This window comes from Mastomys coucha, unplaced genomic scaffold (genome assembly GCF_008632895.1).
Source record: "Mastomys coucha isolate ucsf_1 unplaced genomic scaffold, UCSF_Mcou_1 pScaffold22, whole genome shotgun sequence".
Classification (NCBI taxonomy): domain Eukaryota; kingdom Metazoa; phylum Chordata; class Mammalia; order Rodentia; family Muridae; genus Mastomys; species Mastomys coucha.
In genome coordinates, this window is record NW_022196905.1 from 51,139,593 (window position 1) to 51,165,372 (window position 25,780).

At 35.8% G+C, this 25,780-nt stretch overlaps 1 protein-coding gene across 6 annotated transcripts in view; it reads left to right on the top strand.

Moving 5' to 3' along the window:
• The window catches only part of Pcdh7 (protocadherin 7), a 409,747-nt gene that overhangs the window by 62,186 nt on the left and 321,781 nt on the right, over positions 1 to 25,780 (top strand). Inside the window, exon 2 of one of the 6 annotated variants that reach the window (XM_031342333.1) lies at positions 5,400 to 6,365. The exons of the other annotated variants lie outside the window; for them this stretch is intronic. Coding sequence (XP_031198193.1) covers positions 5,400 to 5,477 — 78 coding nt within the window. The 3' untranslated portion in view covers positions 5,478 to 6,365. Of the gene's footprint in view, positions 1 to 5,399; positions 6,366 to 25,780 lie in introns of those variants that run through there. 6 annotated transcript variants of the gene reach the window in all.

Consider the following 25,780-nt stretch of genomic DNA (forward strand, 5'->3'; position numbering starts at 1 on the left):
CACACTGCATGCTATTATGTATACGTATATTAGAGCTAAGGAAAGGAAAATGGGAAGTGCTCAAGACATTCTTAAGAGGAAATCTCCAATGTACACAGAGATTTCTCACTGCTTCTGATAATAGCTCTTATCTTCTTTAGCAGTTGCCTTTCTCCAGCACAATTCTTACCCTGTCCATGGATCCGTACCCTAGCCGCATTCCAAGTAAACCAGCCAATAAACTCCTTTCTTGTCTCCTTCATGAATCTTCCTCTGATTATTTGGCTCTTTCAGAGTCTTACCTCCTGGCTTTCCATCTTTATCTCCCATCAGTTGCTAAGTCATTTGTACTCATGTTTTTTATGGGTTTCTTTAAAAGGCTAAAAAGAAAAAAAAAGGAAAAAAATCCCTTAGAATCGTGCTGGTTGCTTGGGTTGCTGTGCATTTCTGTGCCACTTACTGAACTAGCCTTGAAAACCTTAGGCATTGTTGCTGACACCAATATTCTATGATTCTAATAGGATGCCAAGTCAATCAAGATTGATTGCCTGGTGTTATCCAGCCCAAGGAATTCTTTTATTAGGCTCCAAGTCATTCACTCTCTAAAGTAAGAGCAAACCATTTAAGGTGAGAAAGGGGTATTCATTACTGTGGCATTTCCTTTCTTGGCTGTTTTGTTGGCTAATAGCTAAAAGGCTTATGTTCCCTAGTAATGTGTAAATAGTATTGACAAATGTGACTGTGAATATATGTGTGCACACAACTCACACATGCAAATAATTTAATTATGATCAAGTAGGAGATCTACATAAGCTCCAAGAAAATAGCATACCATGTTCATTTATAGTAACTTAGGAAATTATAATTTTGCTTATTATTTTTTAAACCACACCCAAAAGGGAGGCAGTTGCCACTGTAGTATGTTTGTCTATTTGAAAGTAAGAATTAAATAGTAATTTTTGCGCCAACAGTATAGTGAAAAATGGATTTGTTTAGGGGCTCCTACTTTTAATTTGGGTCCCTGAGTTTACCATTTATTTGCATGTAATTTTGTATTAAAAGATCTCCGGGTTCTACTTCCTTCAATGGTACTTCACAAGGTCTTTGTAAGGTTAAGTTAAAAGCCACATATGATATATTATAAAAACTTGTGAAAAAAAAATCCCTCATATATTGGCAAGTCCAGAGAAGATGATATAGAAGTGTATTAGATATAAACATTACGCGGCACAGGATCTTTCATAAGGAATTAATCAAGAAACGGGAAGACATTTTTATGGTTACATTTCATGAGAAGCAGAGAGTCTGCGAGAGGTTTGCTGGGACAGGAAGCATGAACCGACAGTTATGCACTGGTAAGGAGAGAGCATGGCCTCTGTGCAGATTCATGTGTGGCCCTGTGTTTTCTGAGATAAGGGTATTCTTTTCCCTCAGGTATACACACACTTCAGCTACACAAGTCTCTCAAGTTATAATAGATGACCTGCTTAAGGAAGGAAGGTGAAGGGCCATCTGCTTCCTCAGTTTGCTCAACTGCTAATGTGCCTTGTACTGGGGTCCTGGGTGCTAGCTGTGGCAGCTTTACGTTAATAGTAATCACAGTTTACAGTTTTTGTAAATTATTCATATAGATCATAAGGAAAGTTCACATTACTATTGAAGATTACCTTTTTATTGTCCTTCAACTATCTAAATCCGATGCTTACTATACTTCTTATTTTTCCTTTTAAAGCGAGTTTTAATATTAAAAAAATGAATAAGCTTCCAGTATTGTTAAGGGGCTGTGGTTCCTCTTTATTATAACTTAAAATGACTTCCTTATTGGGCAGTCATGCTCTCAAATATTAATAACAACTTCAGCTTCTCAATTGTAAAAATTAGTATGAATTTGTTCTCTGTGTTATGGAATACACTCTGCTTTTTATGAGACACCTTTCATCATTTCCTCGATTTGAACATCACTCAAGGAAAAATAATGCATATTCATAGAGTTATTTTACATATTGCCAATTATATGCAAACACATTCAACAGACACGTGCACTTAATCTTCTCCAATTACATAGGTGCATGATTAGAATTGAAGCGTACCTAATGAAAATAAGTAGAAAAATACATACATATTCTTTCAAAGAATATATATTTTATTTTCTGTGGTTTTGGATTTTTTTTTAAAGAATCATAGGTTAAAAGCCTATCTACTTCAGTCTTCTCTTATACCTGGATTTGCGTACTTCTTCTATTCTCTGAGCAGTTAATTTTCCCTCTCCTAGCATTTGTTCAAGAAGCATAAGAAAGATGGGGAAGAGTCATGTTTACAAGGCAACTGCTTTCTAACAACTTTTGTAAGCCGTATTTCTAGATTAATTGTCCTTTAGTTAGAAAATGAAAGATGATTGTGGTGTGGTGACAGCCTCATAGGAAGGGGTCCAGATGACTTGGCTTCGAATGTGTGTCTGTGCACATGTGCATGTTTATGTATGTGTGCATTTGTGTGTATATGTGTGTAAGTTTGTATATGTATGTATCTCTCTGTCTCTGTCTCTTTCTCTCTCTGTGTATGTGGTGTGTGTGTGTGTATGTGCTGTGTGTGTGTGTGTGTGTGTGTCTGTGTGTGACTTGTTGCCTCGGTGTTAGAAATGAATTGAGGAGAAAGGTTGAAAGGGGAAGAGACAGATTAGGTTTTGACATGTTTACCTGAATTGGCCCTGGCTGAAGAGTTGGTCAGGTCTGGTTTACTGGAGCCTATCTCCTTGGCAGTAGTGATCTGAAAATTGCATCCAGGGTGATGTTAATTAGTTGTTTCAAATCAAAGCAAACACATACTGGTAACATGAATTTCTATTCAGCCTGTCCCCAACACTATTTTCAGATCTGTGCTTCCAAAATGATTCACGATGAGCTCAATGATGATTTGAAATATGCAGTTTTGTCTCTAAATATTAACATTTAATGGTGAAAAAAGAATCCATTTATTTTGATTCTAGTGACAAGAGGATATAAGTATATAGTTGTATTTTTCCATGCATCAAAGTCACAAACACTTCTCTACAATTAGTTAAATTGTCACACAGTTCTGAGTAACATTTTAATAAGGGTATTTCATTATCTTGCATGATAGGATGGTGCATATATTATTTAAATGTGTTATATTCCTGGGTATGATGATAAGTTGAAATTATAAGTCAGCTTTGAAAAATAAAACATTAAACATTTTGACTTGGGATTTTTAAAATTTTTATGTTTCATTTATTCATTGATTTATTAAGAAGCTTTGCAGAAAACTGTATAGATGATCACCTTTAAAGAAAAATCAATCATTCTCACATGAGAAAGATAAAAAGAAATGTAATGGTATTTTTATACTGTCAGACTAAACTTAAGAAATAGAACAATTAGAGATGATAATGTGCTAGCAAAGCATATAACATTTGCTGCCATTCTGAAGAGCTGTGTTAGAAGATCAAAAGACATATGACAATTAATATAAGGAGAGATTGTCCATACAATTTTAACATTTCAAAAACTGTATTTATGATATCATGGAACTACAGTAATTTGATTTATTTAGTTATCATTTCCCAAATATGCACTCATTCATTAACACAATGTATTAACAACCAATCATATTCAGATACTGGGAAAGAATAGGTGGAATGAACATGATGTTTACCCTTAGGGAGGACACTGTAGACTTGAATATGACAGAGCATTAAATAAATGACTACGGAACCATTAAATGTGTTGTAAGCACTATAAAAACATGTCATATATGGGAAGGCCAAAGGACACAGAATGGGCAGATGGACCGTTTGCATGCTTTATGATTATGTGGTCACTACAAGTTGCTTTTCTTTTTTTTTTTTTTTCGAGACAGGGTTTCTCTGTATAGCCCTGGCTGTCCTGGAACTCACTCTGTAGACCAGGCTGGCCTCGAACTCAGAAATCCACCTGCCTCTGCCTCCCAAGTGCTGGGATTAAAGGCGTGCGCCACCACAGCCCGGCTCTACAAGTTGCTTTTCAAAGAGAACATAAAATGAAATCTTTCAAATATCTTGAGTAAAGATACTTGAATTAAATAAATTAAATGTGTACTGATAATCCTATGAAATGAAAAAAAATATCCAATTAATTTTATAATTTAGATTATATATACCTGTGATATGATTTTGCAATTGATCAAAATATCTTGCAAATTATTAACTTTTCTTAGATAAAATTATTTCTTGAAGTAAATATTTGATAAGCATTTGTGACATATTAAAGAATTTTAAACTTATATAGACAATATGTGTACCTCACTGTCAACAGTGTTTCTCAAAATAAATTTTCTTCTCAAATGCAATTAATTTTCAAATAACTCAGATTTTTTCTATACTATACTTTTTATAAATAAATTAATAAGAAGTCAGGGGAAGGCAGCATCTACTTCTTTCCTAAGTTTATATTTACATATAAGTATGTTGTGACCTTGGAAGTTAAATTGAAGATTTTTTTCTCCTTGTCCCCATTCTTAAGCACTTTGAGTCATGAACTTTATTCACTGTGTTTACGCTCTGAAAATAACATTATCCTTTCAGTGATTTTCAAGCTTTCTAAAGATTTTACTATCATCATTTGTGGCATCAAATTTAAAAGGAAACATTTTGCATAGTTTTTGGTATAGAAAGCAAAAAGTGGCCTATTGATTGATCTTGAGTTCAGAAAAACACTTAACACCATTTAAAGCTTACTTTAGCACCAGAATATTTTGAAGGCATAGTGTCATTACTTCTATTTGTGCAAACTACATACGAAGACATGGGAGACAGCCTGACAGCAGCCTTGACTTTGAGGAACAGAGTAACTCAGGTTTAGCAGAGCTCTGCAGTCCATTTGTGCAGCACACATAAATTACTGGGCTTCTATCAAGAGAGAGTGAGCCATATCATAATTTCATTTAGAGAGAAAGCTACTTGGAGGGTGTGAACACTTAGATCTAGCTCACATCTCTGACACTTCTGGGATGTGTAAGTTCAAAAGCATCTGCAGCATAATTACCATATCACTCTGTTCTGATTATAGAATATAGCCTCCAAGCTCTCCAGCCTCCCTCCCCTTGACATTTCATAGCTTTGAGAAGCTTGAACCCTGAAATAAAATTAACACCATGATTCTTACACCAACCAAACATTTCTTGTCAGAGACAGCAACCTTGGGATTAGCCAGCTGTATTGATTTAGGTGCCCTAGGGTTGTTAATTGTAGTGAGAACTGCTATGTCTCCGTGACTTCTGAAAAAGGTCGTGGCCACCTCAAATACATCTTTAAGAAGGAGAGAATACCCTTAGCCGAGATATGCAATTCAAGCTTTGCAACTAGGCTGGCAAAACCCCTCCTCACATCCCTGTAAAGCAGACATATATTTTTGTATTTTTTATAGGTGGATACAGTGCAGACCACGAACCCACCTGGCCACATTGAGGAATCGTGTAAAATCAATGTATGTGCTCGTAAGTGAAATACATGCCAAGTTCCAACTCAATAAGTTGGATTCTAATAGACCCGGATTTATCTTACGTAGAAAGAAATTGATTTCAGTGGGGCAATATCACTAGCTCATTAAACTGAATCCCAGTTTTGAAGAACACACACACACAAAAAAACTTCTGCAAAAAGAAATCAAACTGTACTTTACAATGGAATGAGAATGATGAAAGTTTAAATATGGACTTGAAGGATGTGAGTGAGGTTTTGCAATCTTATTGAGTACTGTGGGGAGAGACTCATATCACCAAATTCAGGATTGTGAAAAGAAGAACAGGAAATCCATTCTACTCAACTGAATGAACTCAAGTGAAGAGTGGCCATATACATCTGCTCTTGTTTCTGCTTATTAAGATGGAGATTACTATAAACATGCTTTTGTTTCTCTTGCTTGAACTCATTGGACGCATTGTGTAGAAATCATCAGGGCCTGCGCTAGATCAACAAAGAAGTGGAAGTGTATACCTCAGGACTGAATTCCGGAAATTAGAAAATTAATGGTATTTAGTAAGGCTTTAAGGAAAATATACTACTGCCAATCAGGGAAAGTAAGGAACTTAGGACTTGAGAGGAAATACAATGTAGGTCATTCTGGCATCCACTGAATATGATTTATGATGCTGTAGAAACAGAAGTTAGCTCACAGTATATTTAGAAATATTTTCATCATTTCTGAATGAGTTTAGGATTAGCCACACAAGTATTCAAGGAATGCATGTCCATTATGTCAATAGGAAACTGGCCTTTTAAATTTGTGGTCTCTTCATTCATGTGTGTAGAGAAGGATATAGGCATATATATATATATATATATATATATATATATATATATATATATATATATATATGATCTCAAACAAACAAACAAGGATGAGCTGCATGAAAGAAGTTCTTTGCATTATTGTGTTAATTCCTTAAGGGAAGATTCTATATAAATCTGCAGCGGGGTTTTTATATGTGTGAATGTAGGAGTGTATAATGGTGTGTGTGTAAGGAGATAAAATTTAACCATTAGCGTTTGCATTTTGGTCTGTTACCTAGAATGTAAAGAGGTCATGTCAACTGACTTAAGCCATTTCTTCTGTTATTTTTAGTGATTATTATTCAGAAAGCAAGTTACTCTAAAATAGGATGTCTACTGCAGAATTTCTCCAATTAAATATGATATTTGATGTGATTGAGCCATTTATGTAAAGATGGTACCGATGTCTGATAATAATGAGTGTCACTTGTGTGAAATTAGTGTGCAGACAGTTGAAAACGCATATTATACTCTTTAGACTGTTTTCTTCAATGACAGGACATGAATAATACAGAAGGGATTACAGAAATGCTTGTTTTCTCAATCATAGCTTTTTATTCTGTCACCAGGTTATGTGCATTTAGTCTTTACCTTTGTTCAACATAAAATATGTAAGAAATGATTTTATGTTAACATAAATCAGGTAGTATATATTTGAAACAGATGATCCTATTTTTTGCAGTTATCATGTGCCATAAAAATTTTGAAACTACTCTCCTTTGATGTTTTTATTCATTTCTCCTTATCTTGCTGATTAATTTTATAGTTGAATTTATACCTCTACTTTCTATGTGACAATCAATTGCACCTGGTCCTCTATCTATAATGTTACAGGGATTTTTTGTCTTTATTTATGCTATTATAATAAATTATAAAACAAACTGTATGATATTAAATATTTTTTGTGACAAATACAATAAAAAGAACACTACTTTATAATATGCCTATGTTTCTTAAATCTATAGTCTTATTAAGCACAGTGATACATACCATACATTCTTTTTACTGGGGCAATAAGAATCCTCTTATTGGAGAATAAGGATATTAGACACTGAAGAGTAGAAATTTTATAAAAATATATTTATACTTAAAGAATGATTACATCATTTTCCCCTTGCCCTCATCCCTTAGATATGTATCCTTTCTCCTCCTTACTATCACTTCCAAGTTTCTCCTACTCCTGTTGTGTCCCTCTCAAATTAATAGTCACTTTTTTCTTTATCATTGTTACATATAAATATTGATGCACAAATATATAATTACAACTTGCTTAGTCTGTATTTGGTATTTGTGTGTATATGGTTTCTGAGCTGACCACTTTGTTCTAGAAAGCGACTTAAGTGTAGTTGTTTCTCTTCTACCAGTCATTAGTTGCTTATGTGTCTTTGTTTAGAAGTGGGGCTTCCACGAGACTGTTCCCTTCCACCACAGCTTGCCATTGTTACAGATATGTTTATGAAGCCATTTCTAGGAGACAGAGTCTCCTAGCAAACTTCCTGATCCTCTTCCTCTAGCTCTTACAATCTTTCTACCCTCTCTTCAGCTATGTTCCTTGAACAGTAGGTGCAGAACCTGTTTTGAATATATGTTTGTTTGGACTGGGTTCCATGCAATCCATTGATCATTGCAGTACAAGCAAACTGCCCTGAATGTTTGTAAGTTTATGTTTGATTTTGCGTTCACCAAATCTGAGAAACCATGTTTTGATATTCAAGCTCTAATAAGCTTTTGGTTATTTTGGTTAAATTAATTTTAAGCTTGATAGTTTACTAATTCTATGAACTGATTCTTCCTGCTGATCAATTATTAATAACTAATGACTTTCATTATTTAGGGAACAATATGCCATATCCCACTTTAATTGTCGCAAAGCACAACCCACACTTCAAAACCAAGGTCTTGATGTATGCACAGTTGCTGCTGCTGTACTCTTGTTGTACTCTTGGTTGAATCAAAAGGAAACATGCCATGGTATACATAATTATGTTCTGGGATCAATAGTTTCCCTCTAAGTTAATTGAAACAAGCATCACCCAAGTACAAAATCATTCCTCTTACAACAGAGAAAAACATTTTGTCCTGCCTAGAGATGAACGCATGCCCTGGCAAAATACTAGAGGAAGAGAACCAGTTTTTCTTGCTCTTTATTCCCCAACCCTCAACCCCCTCCCCAAGGATTGATCTGCACATAAAGGTCTCCACAACTTCAAAAGCATTTCTGGACTTGGATCAGGGTGACTGAGTTCAGAGGAGTGGCAGACACTAGCCCCTGATGTTTATTGCTGTGGGCTCTTTCATCTAATGGTAATTCTTTGCTTAGAGGAAGCAACAGACAGAGCAGTCTTGTGACTGTTAAAATTTCCAGATTAATGTTTAGTTGCAAAACACCTCACACACAAACACATGCTCTCTCTCTCTCTCTCTCTCTCTCTCTCTCTCTCTCTCTCTCTCTTTCACACACACACACACACACACACACACATACACAAACCAGTATTTTCATTTTATATTTCTGCTACTAATCCAACTGTAGAAGTTCCAAGAAACAGTATAGAGAAGGAAAGAAAAGCAAACTCCTGTATCTACAGATCCAGTATACATGTCATGGCTACGTTCTCACTGCAGCACACTGACTTGTAAAGTAGTACTGCTTTCATAACCATACAGTTTGCATGGTTGATAGTTTCCTCCTCCATTCCTTCCTCCCTCCCTCCCTTCCTTCCTTCCTTCCTTCCTTCCTTCCTTCCTTCCTTCCTTCCTTCCTTCCTTCCTTCTTTCCTCCCTTTCTTCCTTCTTTCCTTCCTTCCTTCCTCCCTTTCTTCCTTCCTTCTGTCCTTCTTTCCTTCCTTCCTTCTTCCCTTTCAAAGAATTAGTTATGTGAACCTCTTTTGTCATTGAGTTTTATTTCTAGTAATTTGTACAATTGATCTGGATGAAAAAATTTAAGTTTATCACAGTCACTGATTTTACAATGGTAATAGTTGAGATGGGAGGTTTGCAGATATCATCGCTGCCTCCACCTTCTAAGCTTCTCTTATATCACTTTCTAAGAATTTCTTGGCTTTTCATTATTCTTCTATTTGCTCATGGAAGAGTGCTGTGTTAAGTGCTGGAACAGCTGTGAATGAGAATCAGCTCAAACGTTGCATGAAAAATGCATTATCAGATTTTTTTACATGAATGAAAATGTCACTAAAAAAATCTGAAATTAGAAAACATTAAGGATTACAATGATTGCTTTCCACTGTAGTCCCTTTTTAAAAAAATGCTGGTTACTTTACAATTGTGTTTTGATAAATACAATTATTTAAAAAGAGAACTGATTTTAGTATTTTTCAGATACCTTTTAAACAGAAATTACTAAAAGTCAACTTCGTTCTGCCAGTGCAGTAGTTACTCATTTTATTATTGCCAGTCTCATAATGAAGACACTAATATTGTCATTATACCCATTATAGAGTTGGGAAAATAAGACAGAGTGTCATTTACTATATAGAGCTACACTACAAACCTATCAGAAAATAGAGCTTGGTGTGAGCATTTACACTGATTCAACTGCTTGCACTCTGGGCTCCAAGACTTTGAGGATCTAAAATACTATAAAACAAGGATGTGAGGTTGTCAAGTTGCGTTCTGAAATTGGGGGTGCAGAGATGAAATTTTTACTTCTTAGATCAGAGATCTATCAGCATGAGACGGAGTCAGGCTGCCTGACTTGGATTTAAACAGCATTCTGGAGTTCTAGCATACAGAAATATTGGTTAAAGATAGAATTTGATATAAACGATCTGCTTTAAATACTGTAGACAGGAAAGAAGGGAAATTCTTTTCCAATTTACTTGCTTTGTGGGCTAAACATATGTTACTATAAATATGTAGCTTTACACTGAAAAAAATTTTAAATGCAGATTTTGCTTCCTGAATCTAAAAGGACTGAAGAAAATGACAATTGTATTCCTTAAGGAAGTGGAGTTCACACTGCAGTGGAGATTCAGTGTGCAGGCTGTTATAGCACCACACACAAGGTGGCTCACAGGGCAGTGCTCTGAATCCAGACAGCATGTATTTGACACATTACATCAACTGACTTTTTGTATAAACATACCTTTCTTCTTTCATTTATTCATAGGCAACGTTTACAAAGTTAACAACAGTGCCTACCTCATAAGTTAGCAGTAACCAATTAAGGAGATTAATGCAGGCAGCATGTAGATGAGATACCATGAGGTAATTCAATGTTTCCAATCATTAATTTTCTTCTTTATAATTGACGTTGGCATGTACTGGTGTAGGTGGGCCAGATGTTCATGAGTCGAGATAGAGCTAATATCATTGTGAAAAAGTGAGATGAAAAACTCCTACAGCAACACAGCAGAGTCAAGCAGACATGGGTGCTTTAGGGAAATCCATCAGTTTCTGGTGTGCTGAACCCTCTGTGAGCTATGCTTTTCTCAAGCAAATAGAAGTGAGAATGAACTGGGAAAGCAATGAATAAATCTTTCTAAGCCAATGATGAAGCCTTTCAAAGGGAATGTTTGAAGACCATCATACCAGCAAGCAAAAGGGTATAAATGTTTCTCCTGTTATCATTGACCTAAAATTAGAAATTATTTTTGAAATATAATGACAACTATGGGACAAATGGAGTAAATAGGTTATTTCTGCAAATGGCCAACTTAGTATTTCTTTTATGAAAATGCTTTTATTTTGAAAATAGTTAAGTATCTAGTGTTCTGTGTTCATTAGATGGTAAGGTTTGAATGCACAAAATAGAAACAAATATATGCATGTATCATTGAATTGGATAAAGTTTGGTATCTGCCAATCAGTGTCTTGCATCTTAAACTTCATGATTTCTGGAGCACTGGAGAGGATTAAACAAATATCATGACCTTCATTTCTATCTATCTAAAACTTCTTTTTCAATAATGTAATAAGATTAGTAGGTGTTTCCTGGAAATGATGGCTCAGACATCATGCTGTAGTAGTGTTGAAGCACATCATACCACCTGTAAAGACACGAGGCAATTCTATTTTAAGTCCCGATCCCAGTTTAGATGTGAAGATTTGGAAAAAAAAAGCCCACTTGGAATTTTTATTAGACTGCACGTTTCAGAAAATTTTTGCTGTATAAGTGTCAGAACTGGAAACCATGTGGTTTATGGATGTTAGCAGAACCATAACAACAGATCTCATGCTTTTTTTTTCTGTAGGTTTTTGATGGAAAATTTACATTATTGTGATCAAAACAAGTCACTTCCTCCCTCTGTCTTCAGATGTTAAGAGTAAAATGTACATTTCTCATTTTGAGACCCACACACTTTTACAAGTGCAGTTCAGCCTAGTTACTAATTGCTCCTGCCCAATTGTTTTGGTGAGAAGTCTGTTCTTGTGTGATCTAACTGGGATTCAGGTCTCTAATCTTTCTTCTTTACTGTGTGTCTAGCTGTTAAAGGAAGGTCACCATTGGCTCTTTTCTCTCCCACGTGTATCAAGTGAGTGAAAAGACACAGCCATAGAATGTGTATTCTGGAAACATCAGAAACTGGATTCCCATCTGATAAAACATTTCAAGTGGCCTCAGTTAGGAAACACAAAATTTCTGCTGACTTGAAACAATTTTCTATTTTTTAAATACAATTTATGCCATTTCGAACTTAAAGTTGAAAGTTCATTGTGATAGTCATGTTCTTGAAACAAATGTTTGCAGTTTGTAGCAATAAAAATATTAACAACAAAACAAAGCAAACCAAAGAATTGTAGGAGTGTTTTAATACATTTCTTTTGTTTGAAAGTCACAGCAATAAGATTAGTAGGAAACATCATTTCCAAGAAACACCTACTAATCTTACTGCTTTTGACTTGCTTTTTTACATTGAGAAGTTGTTTGTAGAAGAACTTCCAATTAGTTTTAGATAAAGTTCATCTCCATTTAAATGAATTACAATGTGGTTAACAACACAGGGTCTCTTTTGTCATCCATCAGTCCAACTTTAATGTAAAGATAAAATGCAGTCTATATCTTGCTTGCAGGCTCTGTAATCATGGGCTGTTGCCATCTGAGATTAACATTTGGATTAAAGAGCATGATTAGAGGATTCCAAATTAGTGGGTACCTAGTTGAAATGATGTGAAAGTTAAAACAAAGTACTACAGCAATCTATTTTGTGCAATATATTTTTCTACCATTTAATTAGCAGCTTAATTAGCATGATGTTTCATGTTGTGACCTAAGCCATTGTACTCTCAAGGGGTACTACTCTCAAGAAGACAATTAACAACAACAAAAAAATTAACGTAATTGTTGATGGATATGTCAGATGTCATCAGAATTAAAAATAATTCTTTTCAAATAGAATGCACACAATTTTCTTCTTAAATCCAGAACTGACATTTTTAAAAAGACTCATACAATGTGAAATACTTCCATGGGGGGTGGGGGGGAGATGGAATGCTTTAACTAACTCTGTGAGCAGTAGTCAAAAGAGCTACATTATAAATTCTAAGTGACCACAAACCAAGGTCTGAAGGATTCTTTTAGATTAAAAAGATATAGTTCTCACTGTTTTCAGAGCAAACATGAAAGTCAGGTATGAAGATAATCAGATATTTGAATGTATAATGTGATTCACAAGATTCTATTAAGAGCCATTGACATGATTTACAAAGGGTAGCATTATGGAAAGTCTGTCAGCGTTCCCTCTGCTTTTGGACAGGCTAGAAGCAAGAATGTGACTTAGACATAGTTTACCGTTTGCGTGCCATAAAAGGGTCTCTCATCCCTCTTCACTCCCTCTTCAGATGGTATGCATTTGTCTCCATTACATGCAATGGAAGTGCCTAGCAACTCTGACAGCCATCCACCAGAAGAGTGGCTCAAGCTTTTCACAGCAGAGTGGCCATGGGAGTTTTCCTCTAGAGCTCTGAAACAAGACTAATTTCAGGGAAGGCTTACACTGCTCATGATTGACGTCGTGGGAAGGAATGAAATATTTCATTATGTGAATTTTACCATTACATTAATGAAATTCCTTCTATAGGGAACTATTTGTTTATAGAAGGTTCTATTTATTGTTTGTAAAACCATATCAGGAAGCAGTTTCTTAAGGTCTTCATTTTTCCTTACCTTCTTTACTTGTCTCACCTATGTTTTCACATAACCAAAGTTTTCTTTAGTAGCAATTATCAAGGGCCATAATAATTATAGACATACTATGGGTCATTAACTTATGACATGCAGTCATCCAAAATTTATATTTTCTAGAATGCAAATCCACTAGATTGGTGATATAAAATTTGTTCAGGAAACAAAGCAAAGGTATGCACATATATGAAATATATAATTACACAATAAATACATGTAATTAATTGGAAAATGCTTGTAATATTTCTCAGATCATTATGTCCCCTGCTTCATTGCCTCAGAACAAAAGTTCAATCTCAGTTTTCACAGTTAGATTTCACTTGTCTGTTCTCAAAATCTATGGTTCATAGAGCCATAGAAACTGATGAATTTTCTCTGTCTTCTCAATTTGAAAGAATTTCGTATCATACACTTATACAAGTGAACAAGTATGTGATTTTTAACGTGTATGTGAATGTGTGTGTTTGTCTTTCTCTGAGACAGGGTTTCACTTTAAAGTCCTGCCCTAGATTTCACTAAATGATCCAGACTGTCTTAGAACTCATCACAATTCTCCTGCCTGGGCCTGGCCAGGGCGAGGTTTACAGGCAGAAGACATCAAGCACAGCTGTAAATTCAAGTCATAATTGGTTCAGGGAATATAGCTCAGTTCGGCAGAGTGTCTGGTTAGTATGCTAAGGTTCTGAGTTTGATTCCTTAGCTCTTGCTAAATAAGAATGTTAGCATACAGTCTAGGAATTCAGGTGTTCCTGAATATTAGGAGTTCAGGGTTGTCCCAGACCTCAATCAGCTCCTGGCCCACTTGTGCTATAGAAAATCCAGTCTAAAAACAAACAAACAAAACAACAAACAAACAAAAACCTAAAAGGACATAGTTTATAAATTGAACAATGAAAGGTTTAGTCTGTTAATTATGGTCCAATCTTTGAGCAACTTTGGCAAAATTATTCAGTTCCTCTTGGGTTTACATGAAGATAATAAAACACTAAATGAATTACAAAAGTGTAGTTCGTAACATTTTATATATGATCATATATGACATGCCCAAATTACCTGCCACATACTAATCAATTAAATAAAACCTGTTATTGAAGAGTGGCTCAGCCAAATGACACAAGGTACACCTCAACTACTTCCAATAATCCAGGTTTCTGAAGAAGTCTGCATGTAATACATAATGTCAGTCATATATTATATACATGTAAGTGCTATCTTATATAAAAACAAAAAAAGCGCACACACACACATGTGCATACTCACATGTTAGCACTGTCACATCTGTCCATACATTTATCTGTCTGTCTGTCTGTCAGTCTACTTACATACCTACCTCCATAGACTCAACTCTCCATCTCTCTTTTGTTTTTAAGACAGTCTGTTTTCTGCTGATGCTGGCATTAAACCACAGAAATCCTCTGGCCTCAGAGTTCTGTATAATAGAATTATAGACCTGAGTAACCATGACCAGGTTTATGTTTAACTAAGGTCTTACTGTAATCATAAGATAGACTAAGATTTCAATAGTAGATTGTAACTAGCGTGTTAAGGAAAACCCTCCCTGTACTGATGAGTATTTAAATGGAAACCAAATAAACCCTTCCCTTTCCTAAGTTGCTTTTGTTCATGGTGTTTCTCACAGCAACAGAAAAAAATCAGGCCATGGTGTGTCTAACAACATATTTCCTTTAATGTTTTCAGGAACTGAAAACTGATTTTAGAACTATTTGTTGGCTTAGACTTTATAACCTTAATAAATGAGCTAGCTGTTTTGCATTGCTTCAAAGGGGTGTTTTAGAATTGTTTGGAGCATACAAATGTGTTTATAAAACATGGTAATTTTTGTAAATGAGAACATAATAAAAATGATGATCAATGCATTACTCTGTGCTGCCTCCACAAGGATTTGGAGTTTAGAAACTATTCATTAAAACAAATACCCAAGAAAATATGCAACAATTTTACAGTTTTTATTGCATATTTTCTAATAGAGTGCAGCAGTGAAATTAGGTAAATTTGTGTCTTCACCTCCATTTTCCATTTTTTCTTTAAAAATTTTAGATTATAAATAATTTTATTTATTTATTTATTTATTTATTTATTGTTACATTTAAAAAATCTGGCTTTAAAAAAAAAGTCCCATTATTATCCCCCTACAGGTCCGCCCTCTGACAGTTCCTCATCCCATTCCCCCTCCCCCTGTCTCCAAGCAGATGTCCCCCCACTCCATTGTTACATTTTTAAAATCTATCTTGCTATTCTGGCAAGGTAGCCACGTATGTTGCTCCCTTCAGTTCTAAGATTAAAGGCACATGCAAACTTGCCAGGCCAGAGTGTGACATTTTAAAACAGAATATTAGTTCCAACCATTTTATACATTTTATCATTCAGTTTCGCTTAATTGTGAGGTCTAGGTGTGTAGGTAATTTTTAATACCATCAAATCAATCATTGCAATTTTTTTCTACTAATTTGTGTCTTAAATGCCTGTTGCAGTTATATTTTGAGGTTAAGTACATTTCATGTGGAGGGTTGTACTCCTTTAGCAGTCATCTTTCCTTGCTGCTGAGACTGCAGTCTCAATTACTATTCTCCAAAAACTGTGGAGACATTCTCCCTATCACCATGCAAACAAGTATGAGTATATTCATATGTTCATAAAAGCATAAGCTTTTTACGTACTTGCTGGTATTATATGTGACTAATCATGAAGGTGAAATTAAATGTATTGGAGTTAGGCTGGGAGAGCTTAATTAAATTAATTTTAATTGTGTGGACATTTATTTTCATAAATTCAAGTATTTAAAAAAAAGCTCATCAATTCTTCCCTGGTAATATCCTGCAGATCTTTCAAAGATAAAATGACTCATTTCAGAAACACTTAGGACTGGTTCATTTCTAATAAACCACAAATATCTTAGTCTGGATTCCTGTTGCTCTGGCTCTAATCTCCCTCTCACATCTGCACTTTCATATTTCTGTATGTCTGTGTTCTAGTTATTTTGGTTATTTTCCAAAGGTCAGATTTTCCTGATAGGTAATTCCATTTAAAAAAGTTCAAAAATTTATTATTGTAAGTGTGTGTGTGTGTGTCTGTATGAATGTGATATGTGAGAGTGTGCTCATGAATGACATACATATACAGTTTAAAGAACAATTCTATAGTGTCAGTTATGCCTTCCAATTTTACAAGGATTCAGAAGATTGAGCTCAAGTCATCAATCAGGCTGATGTAGCATGTGCCTTGACCCACTGAGCCATTTCACAGGCTCTATGCCAACTCATTCTGAACCATACTTCACTCTAATCCTGTAATTCCTTTTCTTTTCAACAACAACAAAAATATATATATAAACACCACTGTCTGTGATTCTTCTTTCATTAATCATTTTCCAAATTAACAAGTTACTCATTATGAATTGTAAGCAAATTTTTGTGTGTAGTTTATGGTGTTTAGAATTTTGATGATGGAATATTTTTGCATGCAAGTGTACACATATTTTATTTCATTAACATATCTCATAGGAAGGTAAGCACACATATGATTAATATTTACTATTTCTTCACTGTCAGTTTTAGTTGAGTGTTTTGATTATAGGAGAGACCCAAAAAACAGTGGTTGAATTCATTTAATCCTATGGATATTTTCATGTTTTCTCTGACTCAACAGAGTGTACAATGTCAGTCATTGAATAAACATGTATTGAATTGATAGAGTATGTTAGGTTTATGTATATTCAATTAAAAGGAAGGAAATTGGTGGATAACACATTCATAGGCTCTGTTTGTTCACATTCTGTGATATTCAGGTTCTATTCTTTGTAGAAATTCAAGGGTGGGAAAATAAATAGATGTCACTAATATGTAATAAATACACGACGTGAAGAGTCAGAGACCTAGTGGAAGTGTAAGTAGGTATCAAGGATAGATGGCATAAAAGGAACTGTGAACCAGACCAAAAGGGTTAAGACATTATATTCCATGTTAAAGTGGTTCAAGTTGATTTGGGAAGAAATTGAAGTCAGGGAACTGTGGTCTCTAAACACAAAAGGGTAGAAGTATTAGATTGTTGGGAAAACAATGTGTATGGCATAACACAGAAAGAAATATGGATGGAGAAGATGAATAGCACTTAAAAGATTTTATTTGTCCCTTAGGACGAACAACAATATGAACTAAGTAGTACCCTCAGAGCTCCCAGGGTCTCAACCACCAACCAAAGACTGCACATGGTGGGGTCTGATTGTTCAGGCAGCATGTGTATAGTAGAGGATTGCAAATTCAATCATCAATAGGAGGAGAGGAGCTCGGCCCTGTGAAAGTTCTGTGCCCCAGTGTAGGGGAATGCCAGGGCCAGAAAGTGGGAGAGGGCGGGGTGGCAGGCATGGGGAAGTGGGAGGCAACAGGGGTTTGTTTTGGTTGTTTTTGTTTGTTTCTTTGTTTTTTGGAGGGGAAACTGGGAATGGAGAAATTTACATGTAAATAAAAAAAAGATTTTATTTGAATGCTTAGCTTAAACATATTTCCTTTTAGAATCTCAATTTTAGTGGCCACACTTTATGTTAGATAAGAAGTAATGGATACAAACTGGAGACAACAATGCAGTGCAGCTCTCTGGAGAGTTATCTCATCACTAGAGGAGTAACTATAGTTGGCAGCAACAAAATAACAAAACCACATGTGCTCCAGGTTTGCAAATACAGAGTCAGGCCATCCTTTTAACAGTGTTACATTTTACTTGTAATAGCACAGTAAATTTATGTGGCATTTTGGGCATATAGAAAACATGATTATATTGTAAAAATCCCAATGTTCTAATGCAGAAGAGCCAAAGAGACTTTCTGACATTAAAGTATAATCTGAAGGAAGCCAACCAGGTAGCATACACCAGCTGATATGAGGCCCCCAACACACATACAGTAGAGGACTGCTGGGTCTGTGTTCATTCAGAGATGGTACACCTAACCCTCAAGAGACTGGAGGCCCCAGGGAGTTTAGAGGTCAGGTAGAGTTGAGGGTGGGGACATCCACATGGAGAAAGGGGCATGGGAAGGAAGATGTGGAACAGTCAGAGGGTGAACTGGGTGGGGGAATAAAATATAGAGTGTAAAAAAATAAATAAATTTAAAAAAGAATCCAATAATAAAAGAGAGCAAAGAGAAATGGTGAGAATTTATTTTGATGAACCATGAAAGTGTGACATAAGAGTCACATAAGTAAATTTTGAATGGCAAGACAGCGTCAACTGACCAGAAGAAAGAAAGAAGTCATTTCAGTGACAATTGATATCCTAATAAAAGATACAATAAAAATACCAACAATAATAATAATAATAGGAAAAGTCAATAAGCTTGCCTAGGCAGTTAGGTGTCAAATCAAAGTATTGTGAAATTTATCTCATTTAATTTTAATGGCACTTTCCAAGTAATGGAAATAAAATTCATAACTTTAAATGTTAAAATGAAGTGATTTTGTGAGCCCTTTTCTTATACAGGATTACTTTTTCTGTGATGAAACCCCATGACCAAAGACAAGTTGGGGAGCAAAGGGTTTATTAGTTTTATACTTCTACATCACTGTTCGCCTTGAAGAAAGCTGAGACAGAAACTCTGACAGGAAAGGCAGGTATCAGGAGGCAGGATCTGATACACAGGCCTTGAAGCAGTGCTGCTTACTGGCTTGCTCCTAGTAACTTTCTCAGCCTGCTTTCTTACAGAACATAGAGAAGGCTCCACCCACAGTGATCTGAGTTCTCCTCCAGCTATCTAATGGCAATTAAGAAAACCATTCAGGAATTAAGAAAATGCCACAAACAGGCCAGTTAGAATTTGACTATGCTTCAATGAGTATATACATAACACAAAGTAAATTTATTTGTTTATTTGTTTTTCTTCTATTTTCTTTTTTCTTATTTTTATTTATTTATTTTTTATTTCTTTTGGCAGTGGTCACAAGGTGGGGCATACATGGAAGAACTGAACAGGGATTTGAGGGAGCCTATGTTATAAAACTCCCAGAGAATCAATAAAAAATGTTATGAGCAAAAAAAATAATGCTCTACAGTTGCCTTTTATTGGAGGCATTATCTCAATTGAGGTTCTCGTCTTTTGAAAGACTTTAACTTGTGTCATCTTCACATAAAACTAGCCAGCACAGCCATGAAGTTAAATTCACCAGATTGAAATGACATGCCCAGGAAAGAGAAAGATTTATTCCATTTAAAAAGGTGCAAGTAAATCTGGAGTAAACTCTTTCAAACACTATTGCTTGAATGGCTGAAATCTCAATGTATCAATTTATGTAATAACTATGCTCTTTATACAGAGGATACTGAATTTCCTTATTTTCAGCTTTCTTGTTTAAAGGACATATTAAATGACAGACCAACCAGACTAAAGCTATAAGTAAAATGTAATTTTCTCAAAGGAAACCACCATGCCCTTATCATAAAATGGTAGAATACAAGATAACAGTGTAAAAGTGAACTAGGCATCTCCAACTTAAATGTGAGGGAATCATGTCCCATATTTTCAAATAACTTGCCTGAATTCAATTTTGGAGGTAAATGAATCTATTGTAAAGCCCAATCCTAATGCAAGCTATACAAAATTGAAGAATGAGAAAATACTAGCTTAAGAGATAGAATGTTTAAGTGTTTCATCAATATTCATACTTGGCAAGAAGATAGATAGCATCAAGAAGGAATATATAAAGGAATGCCACCAAGATCTGATGGCTAAAATAATCAAGATTTTTCCCATCATGCACAGAGAGGTGTAGATGATCAAAGACTCATAAATATAGAGATACAGAGGAAGGACAGGGTGGAGTTCATAGCTGATGGCTTGGATGTTCTCAGTAGGGGGTGGACTTCTGTGTTGGGGCATGACGGCTGTGAGGATGTGGGTGGGTGCCCCACGAGGGTGTGTTGGGAGCAGCTGGTGTGTGGAATGGGAATACCTGCCAAGTATGAATGAGTAACCCAGCTGCCCAGCAGCTCTGGGTTCAGCTGACATGGGAAATCATAAAAATGTAACAGTGTCAATCAGCGTGGTTATTCAATTTTCTCAGGAGCTCTTGGCAGCTCAGGAGGGAGAGGGGAGCACACAGAGCACACAGATGGCAGGGTTGATTTGGTAATAGGATTGGAAAGGCAGCTGTGAGAGAAGGTCAAGGACTGGAAGGAATCAATTGCACCCATGAAAGTGTGTGGAAAATGGTTATTGGGTGGGGGCGGGGAGTGAAAACTGGAGGAAGATTGGAGACATGCAAGGGAAGACTGGGATCAGTTAAATCCTAGAAGGGCCAAGCAGTGGAAGTCATCAGCCTCTGGTGCTTAGGAAGAGGTTTTTGTGGGTCAGTGGTGCAGATGACCTGAAGGAAGAATGGCACCATCCTAGATATTACAGAAGTGTACAGGTTCATGCCAATGAGTGTGAGCTGTCAAAGCTCAGTGGCCACGGATACTATCGAAGACTAGGGGTGAAAGAAGTTTGTAGTGCAATGGAGAAACAAAAGCATTTAAGTCTTCCAAAATAGTCAGAGAGGGAAAAAAATAACCAACCTACTGTTAAATTACTCAAGTGAGGCAAGTGTACATGAAGCACTTTTACATGATAAGCTTTAGGAGGGCAATGGGGAGTTTGGTAAGTTCCAGAGAATGCCCCCTTCTCTCTTTACACAGAGGCAGCAGCGGGGTCATTACCAATTATATCATGTCATGCATGTGAATGAAACTAAACATTTACCATGCATGGAATCTCTTTGTACCTGACCTGTGGTGTGTTCTAGTCAATGAATTCCTTCTTGTTCAGTGGGCCATGCCAATTTACAACTAAGCCTAAAGTACAACAGTGTATTTTAAACCACAAGGATCTCTGACCTCCTCCACTAATCACCTTATGTTTCTAATGTCCTGTACCTGTGCTTGGCAAAGTATTGTTCCTTGGTCATTCTTCAAGTACTTATACATCTCAAGGTCTTAAGGTCTCCCTAATCTACTTCCATGGGATTTTTGTCCTTGCTTTAATACTGACAAAAGTCTTAGCAAAGTCACCAAATCTGATTTACTGATGACAGTGGTCACTTTCCTAGTCCCAATGTTAATATTTGAATGGCTGTTCACTTCTTCTGCCTGGAACATTCTGTGTTATCATGTTTCCTTGGATTTCCTATGTTGGCAACTAAACACTATTAATTTTCTTTGCCAGTTCTATCCAATGCTTATGTCATGGTGTGATCACAAGATGTTGATGTTATGTATTATCCGCTAGAGTCCTCCTCTGAATGCTGTTTTGTGTAAGTTATCTACTTGACTTCTCTGGTGGTATGAAGGATTCTGGTCTCAGATTATCTTTGGCTTTGTCAACCATTATTTCTTGGATTAAGGCTAGCTAATTAATCTTGGACACTTTGGTCTCCTTATCTCTAAATTGAGGAAAATAATAGGAAGTAGTTGATGATCTTTTGGGGGTATTAAATAAGGGAAATCGTGGAAATGTTTATAACTGTGCCTGGTACCTTCAACCACTAATAATTACGCATGCTATTACAAACAACAAAAAACAAAAGCAGAGACACTGATAATTTTCTCAAATCACCTCCCACCTTTTCTTTGAAATTCCTACCAAAATGCACATTGAAAGTTAATGTCTTTTGAATGTTAATGAGTGTGGATAATTCATCCCCATCATATTATGATCATAGTGTTTGCAAATGAGCCTTTGAGAGATACCTAGAGCTAAATAAGGTTGTGAGTTCAGGGCAACCATAGTTTTTAGAAATGAAAGATACCTGTGCTATTAGGCTTGTTCTGTCTTATGTGATGCTTTCCACCATGCAAAGATGGAGCAAAAAGGCCTTCTCCAGATATAGGCTTTGATAATGAAGCACCAGAGCTGTAAATTGAGTAAATCTACATTCTTTAGAATTACGTGGTATTCGAGTTTGTCAACAGAAATTAGGGTGAAACTGCCCATCTTGTTCTTTTCATAAGCCATTCTCATACCCGTGAACAGTATTAACATTTACCCAATTTGAAGACAATAAGAGCACAGAGACCACCACAATAGACACTCAAGTCTATATCATTATACCTCAATGCACCAGTAATTTGTATTCATATCAAAAATCTATACAAAGTCTGATCATTTTTTTTACACATCCTCTTCTAATTCAATGTTGCTCCTATAATCCCTATAGCTCACTCTCCATGGAGTGATCTCTCTAAAGCATAAGTGAAAACATAGCCTTTCACTGTCTTACATTTCCGGTGGTGAGAGAATAAAGTCCAGTCTCCCAAAGAGAATCTACAGCATGTCCTGATTGTGTAGCAGCCTGCCTCTGTCACCTTCGCTCCTTTGATTCCAGAATTATTCATAAAATCAAAGCTATTCTGACACCCCTTTTGTATGTGTCACTCAAATGCCACACGCTTTTCCATGTCAAATTCTTTGAACCTGTTATTCTCTCCTTGTGGAATCTTCTTCCCCCTCAGGTCTGCAGTCTACCTCCTCACCATCATGTAAACCTCACGCTTAGTGCCAAGTCCTCACAGCAGCTCCCTTGCTCTTTCATTATGGCATTCTGCTTTCCTATTTCTGTAGCATTCATTAGGAATCGCAGCCTCTGCCCCTACCTGGCTCTTCTCACATGGATCACTTCTAAACTTAGAAAATAAAAGAACCTGCAGTGTGAAAGAGTCTCTCGCTTGTTTTACCCACTTATTTTCCATTTGCTTCCTGTATTTCTGAAATGTTTTCTACACTTGAACAGAAGGTTGGGTATTGGGTGATTCATTGATCTCTGATAATTTTGTTATGGTAAGCATGTCCAGATACCCTCTTCACATATGTAAAAGGTGATATGAATGAAGGGATATTGATTTTGGATTTGTACTTCCCATGAAGGATCATAATTTTAGAAAACTTATTCTTTTTACATAATTAAGAAATCTAAAGTAACTGACAAAATGATGTGAAGAATCCCTTTAAGCTCAAGAAATACTTGACTCATTGTGTAACTAAAATGTTTAATGCATTAAAAGAATCTAATTTTATCAATAGTTCCCAAGGGTCTGAGCAATGAAATACAATCAAAAACAAGACATTGAATTTCAACACTTACTTTGATTTTGCTCATAGAAATACAAAACATGTGGGGCTGGTGTGATGGCTCAGTGGGTAAGAGCACCGACTGCTCTTCCAGAAGTCACGAGTTCAAATCCCAGAAACCACATGGTGGCTCACAACCATCTGTAATGAGATCTGACGCCCTCTTCTGGAGTGTCTGAAGCCAGCTACAGTGTACTTATATTTAATAAATAAATAAATCTTTTAAAAAAAAAGAAATCTAAAACATGTTCCTCACCTGTTCTGAAGCAAAGACACAGATGTACTTGTGCATCCTCATGTGCTAATAAACATCAATAGTTCTGTGATTGCCTTTGGCCATAGAGGCATGTTCACCAACTACAATGTAAAAATAATAGCAACATAAAGCTAAAGGTTGAAATATAAATTAATATTAATCACAATGTTTCTTCCACGAAGTCAGCTAGAATCTCCAATGTAAAGATGATCCACTGGCCCTCACCCTGCCCCATTACCTTTTTGCTATCTCTGAAGAGTTGAATGTGAAATGTGTCCTGTACGTATAACCTGCAACTACAACTGTCCATTGCTGGATTCTTCATGCAATTTTGAAGATTCTGTGGTACAAAATGGCCAGGTAAATACTTCACTAACAGGGACATGACATATGGTTACTATAGGCATCTATTTGTAAAAAATAGAACTTTGGTAGTACTGGTAACACTTTCAAAATTCAGTTGATAGAAAGGACCTGGACAGTATTTTTCTGCTCTGAAATGATTTTGCATACTCACTCCAAAATCAGATACTTGACTGGACCTTGTGTTCAGGGAGACTACAACTAGAGGTCTCTCAGCTTAGTTCTTTTATTGTCAGGGAATAATGGGCTCTCTGGGGAGTTAAAGGTAACATTTTAAAAAGTCTTAAATAGAAGTGAGAGGTGGGAATTTAAGCACATCCCTGTTGATTTGCAGATGGCTAGGATGAATTATGTACTGAGGATCCAGAATAGATTCCAGACATTTTAGTTATGTAGTGAGCAAACATACCAAAAATGATATAAATGCAGGAATCCACAAATGACCTGCAAAGGTAATAACTGGTAAATTTCAAAATCATAGACAATCGACTGTAATGCATATTCTAGGCTAATGGGCACAGTAGTTTTTCTTATGTACTTGTTAAGATGTTGAACATATTAATTCCAAAAGCTAGAAAACATTTTTAGAGTAGCTTGCTCATCCCCCCCACTTTTTCTCTGGTTTTCTTTCAGTAGAACAGAAACAATTGGTAAAAAAGTGCCATTTGGCCAATTTCCATCTGGCATCCCTCCGACTCATTTTCACTACAACATGTGGAGTCTACTCCCTAATGCTATTTTTGAGTAAACCCTGTTATCAGTTCAGCATCTTTCTTCCTCATTTCTCATATAAAGCAGTTACATCTTGGCAGCAAGGGCAGGGGGGTAAATATAACTGTGGTCTCTAACTGTGTAGATTTATACAAAAACAAATCATAGAAATATGAGCTCACTAATTTCTAGTAATCTTTTGGGTGCTTTAGCATACAAATGTGCCATGTGGAAAGTACAGCGTGAGCACAAGAATCAAGTGTTTTATATACAAATAATTAGAAAATTGTCAAGACATATGTTTCTTCTACAAACATTTTTGTATTTATTGCTTTGTAGATGATACCAAAAATTATCATGGTGCTGAATTATGAAAAACCTCTTAACTTAGAGGTCTTTATCAACGAGTAATTGCTGCTATTTGTAACCCACTTTACAAGCAAATAAAGCCCCCATCTGGTAATTCTATTAACAGCTCTAAAATAAAATGGCGATTGAACCTTTAAAAGAAAATATGTAATTATCAACTATTCATATTGTGTCATCATTGAAAAGCTTACAAATGTATCTGGCAAAACAAAGCTTATCATTTCTGTTTTCATTCTTTAGTAAGTCTATATAACCTTTTAAAGATTTAAATTAGATTAATGATGTAATGGTATATACATATGCATTACACAAAACAGAAAATTAAGGCCATTATTTGAATAAACCAAAGCAAAAAAAAAATAATCCTCATAATTGGTTACTGAGATAGCATTAGAAAATTCCTTCCCTTCACCCTCGGTTTTCAGTGTTGCCCACAGTAAAATGTATAGGCTAGCTTGAGAGAGAGGGAGAGAGAGAGAGAGAGACAGAGAGAGAGAGAGAGAGAGAGAGAGAGAGAGAGAGAGA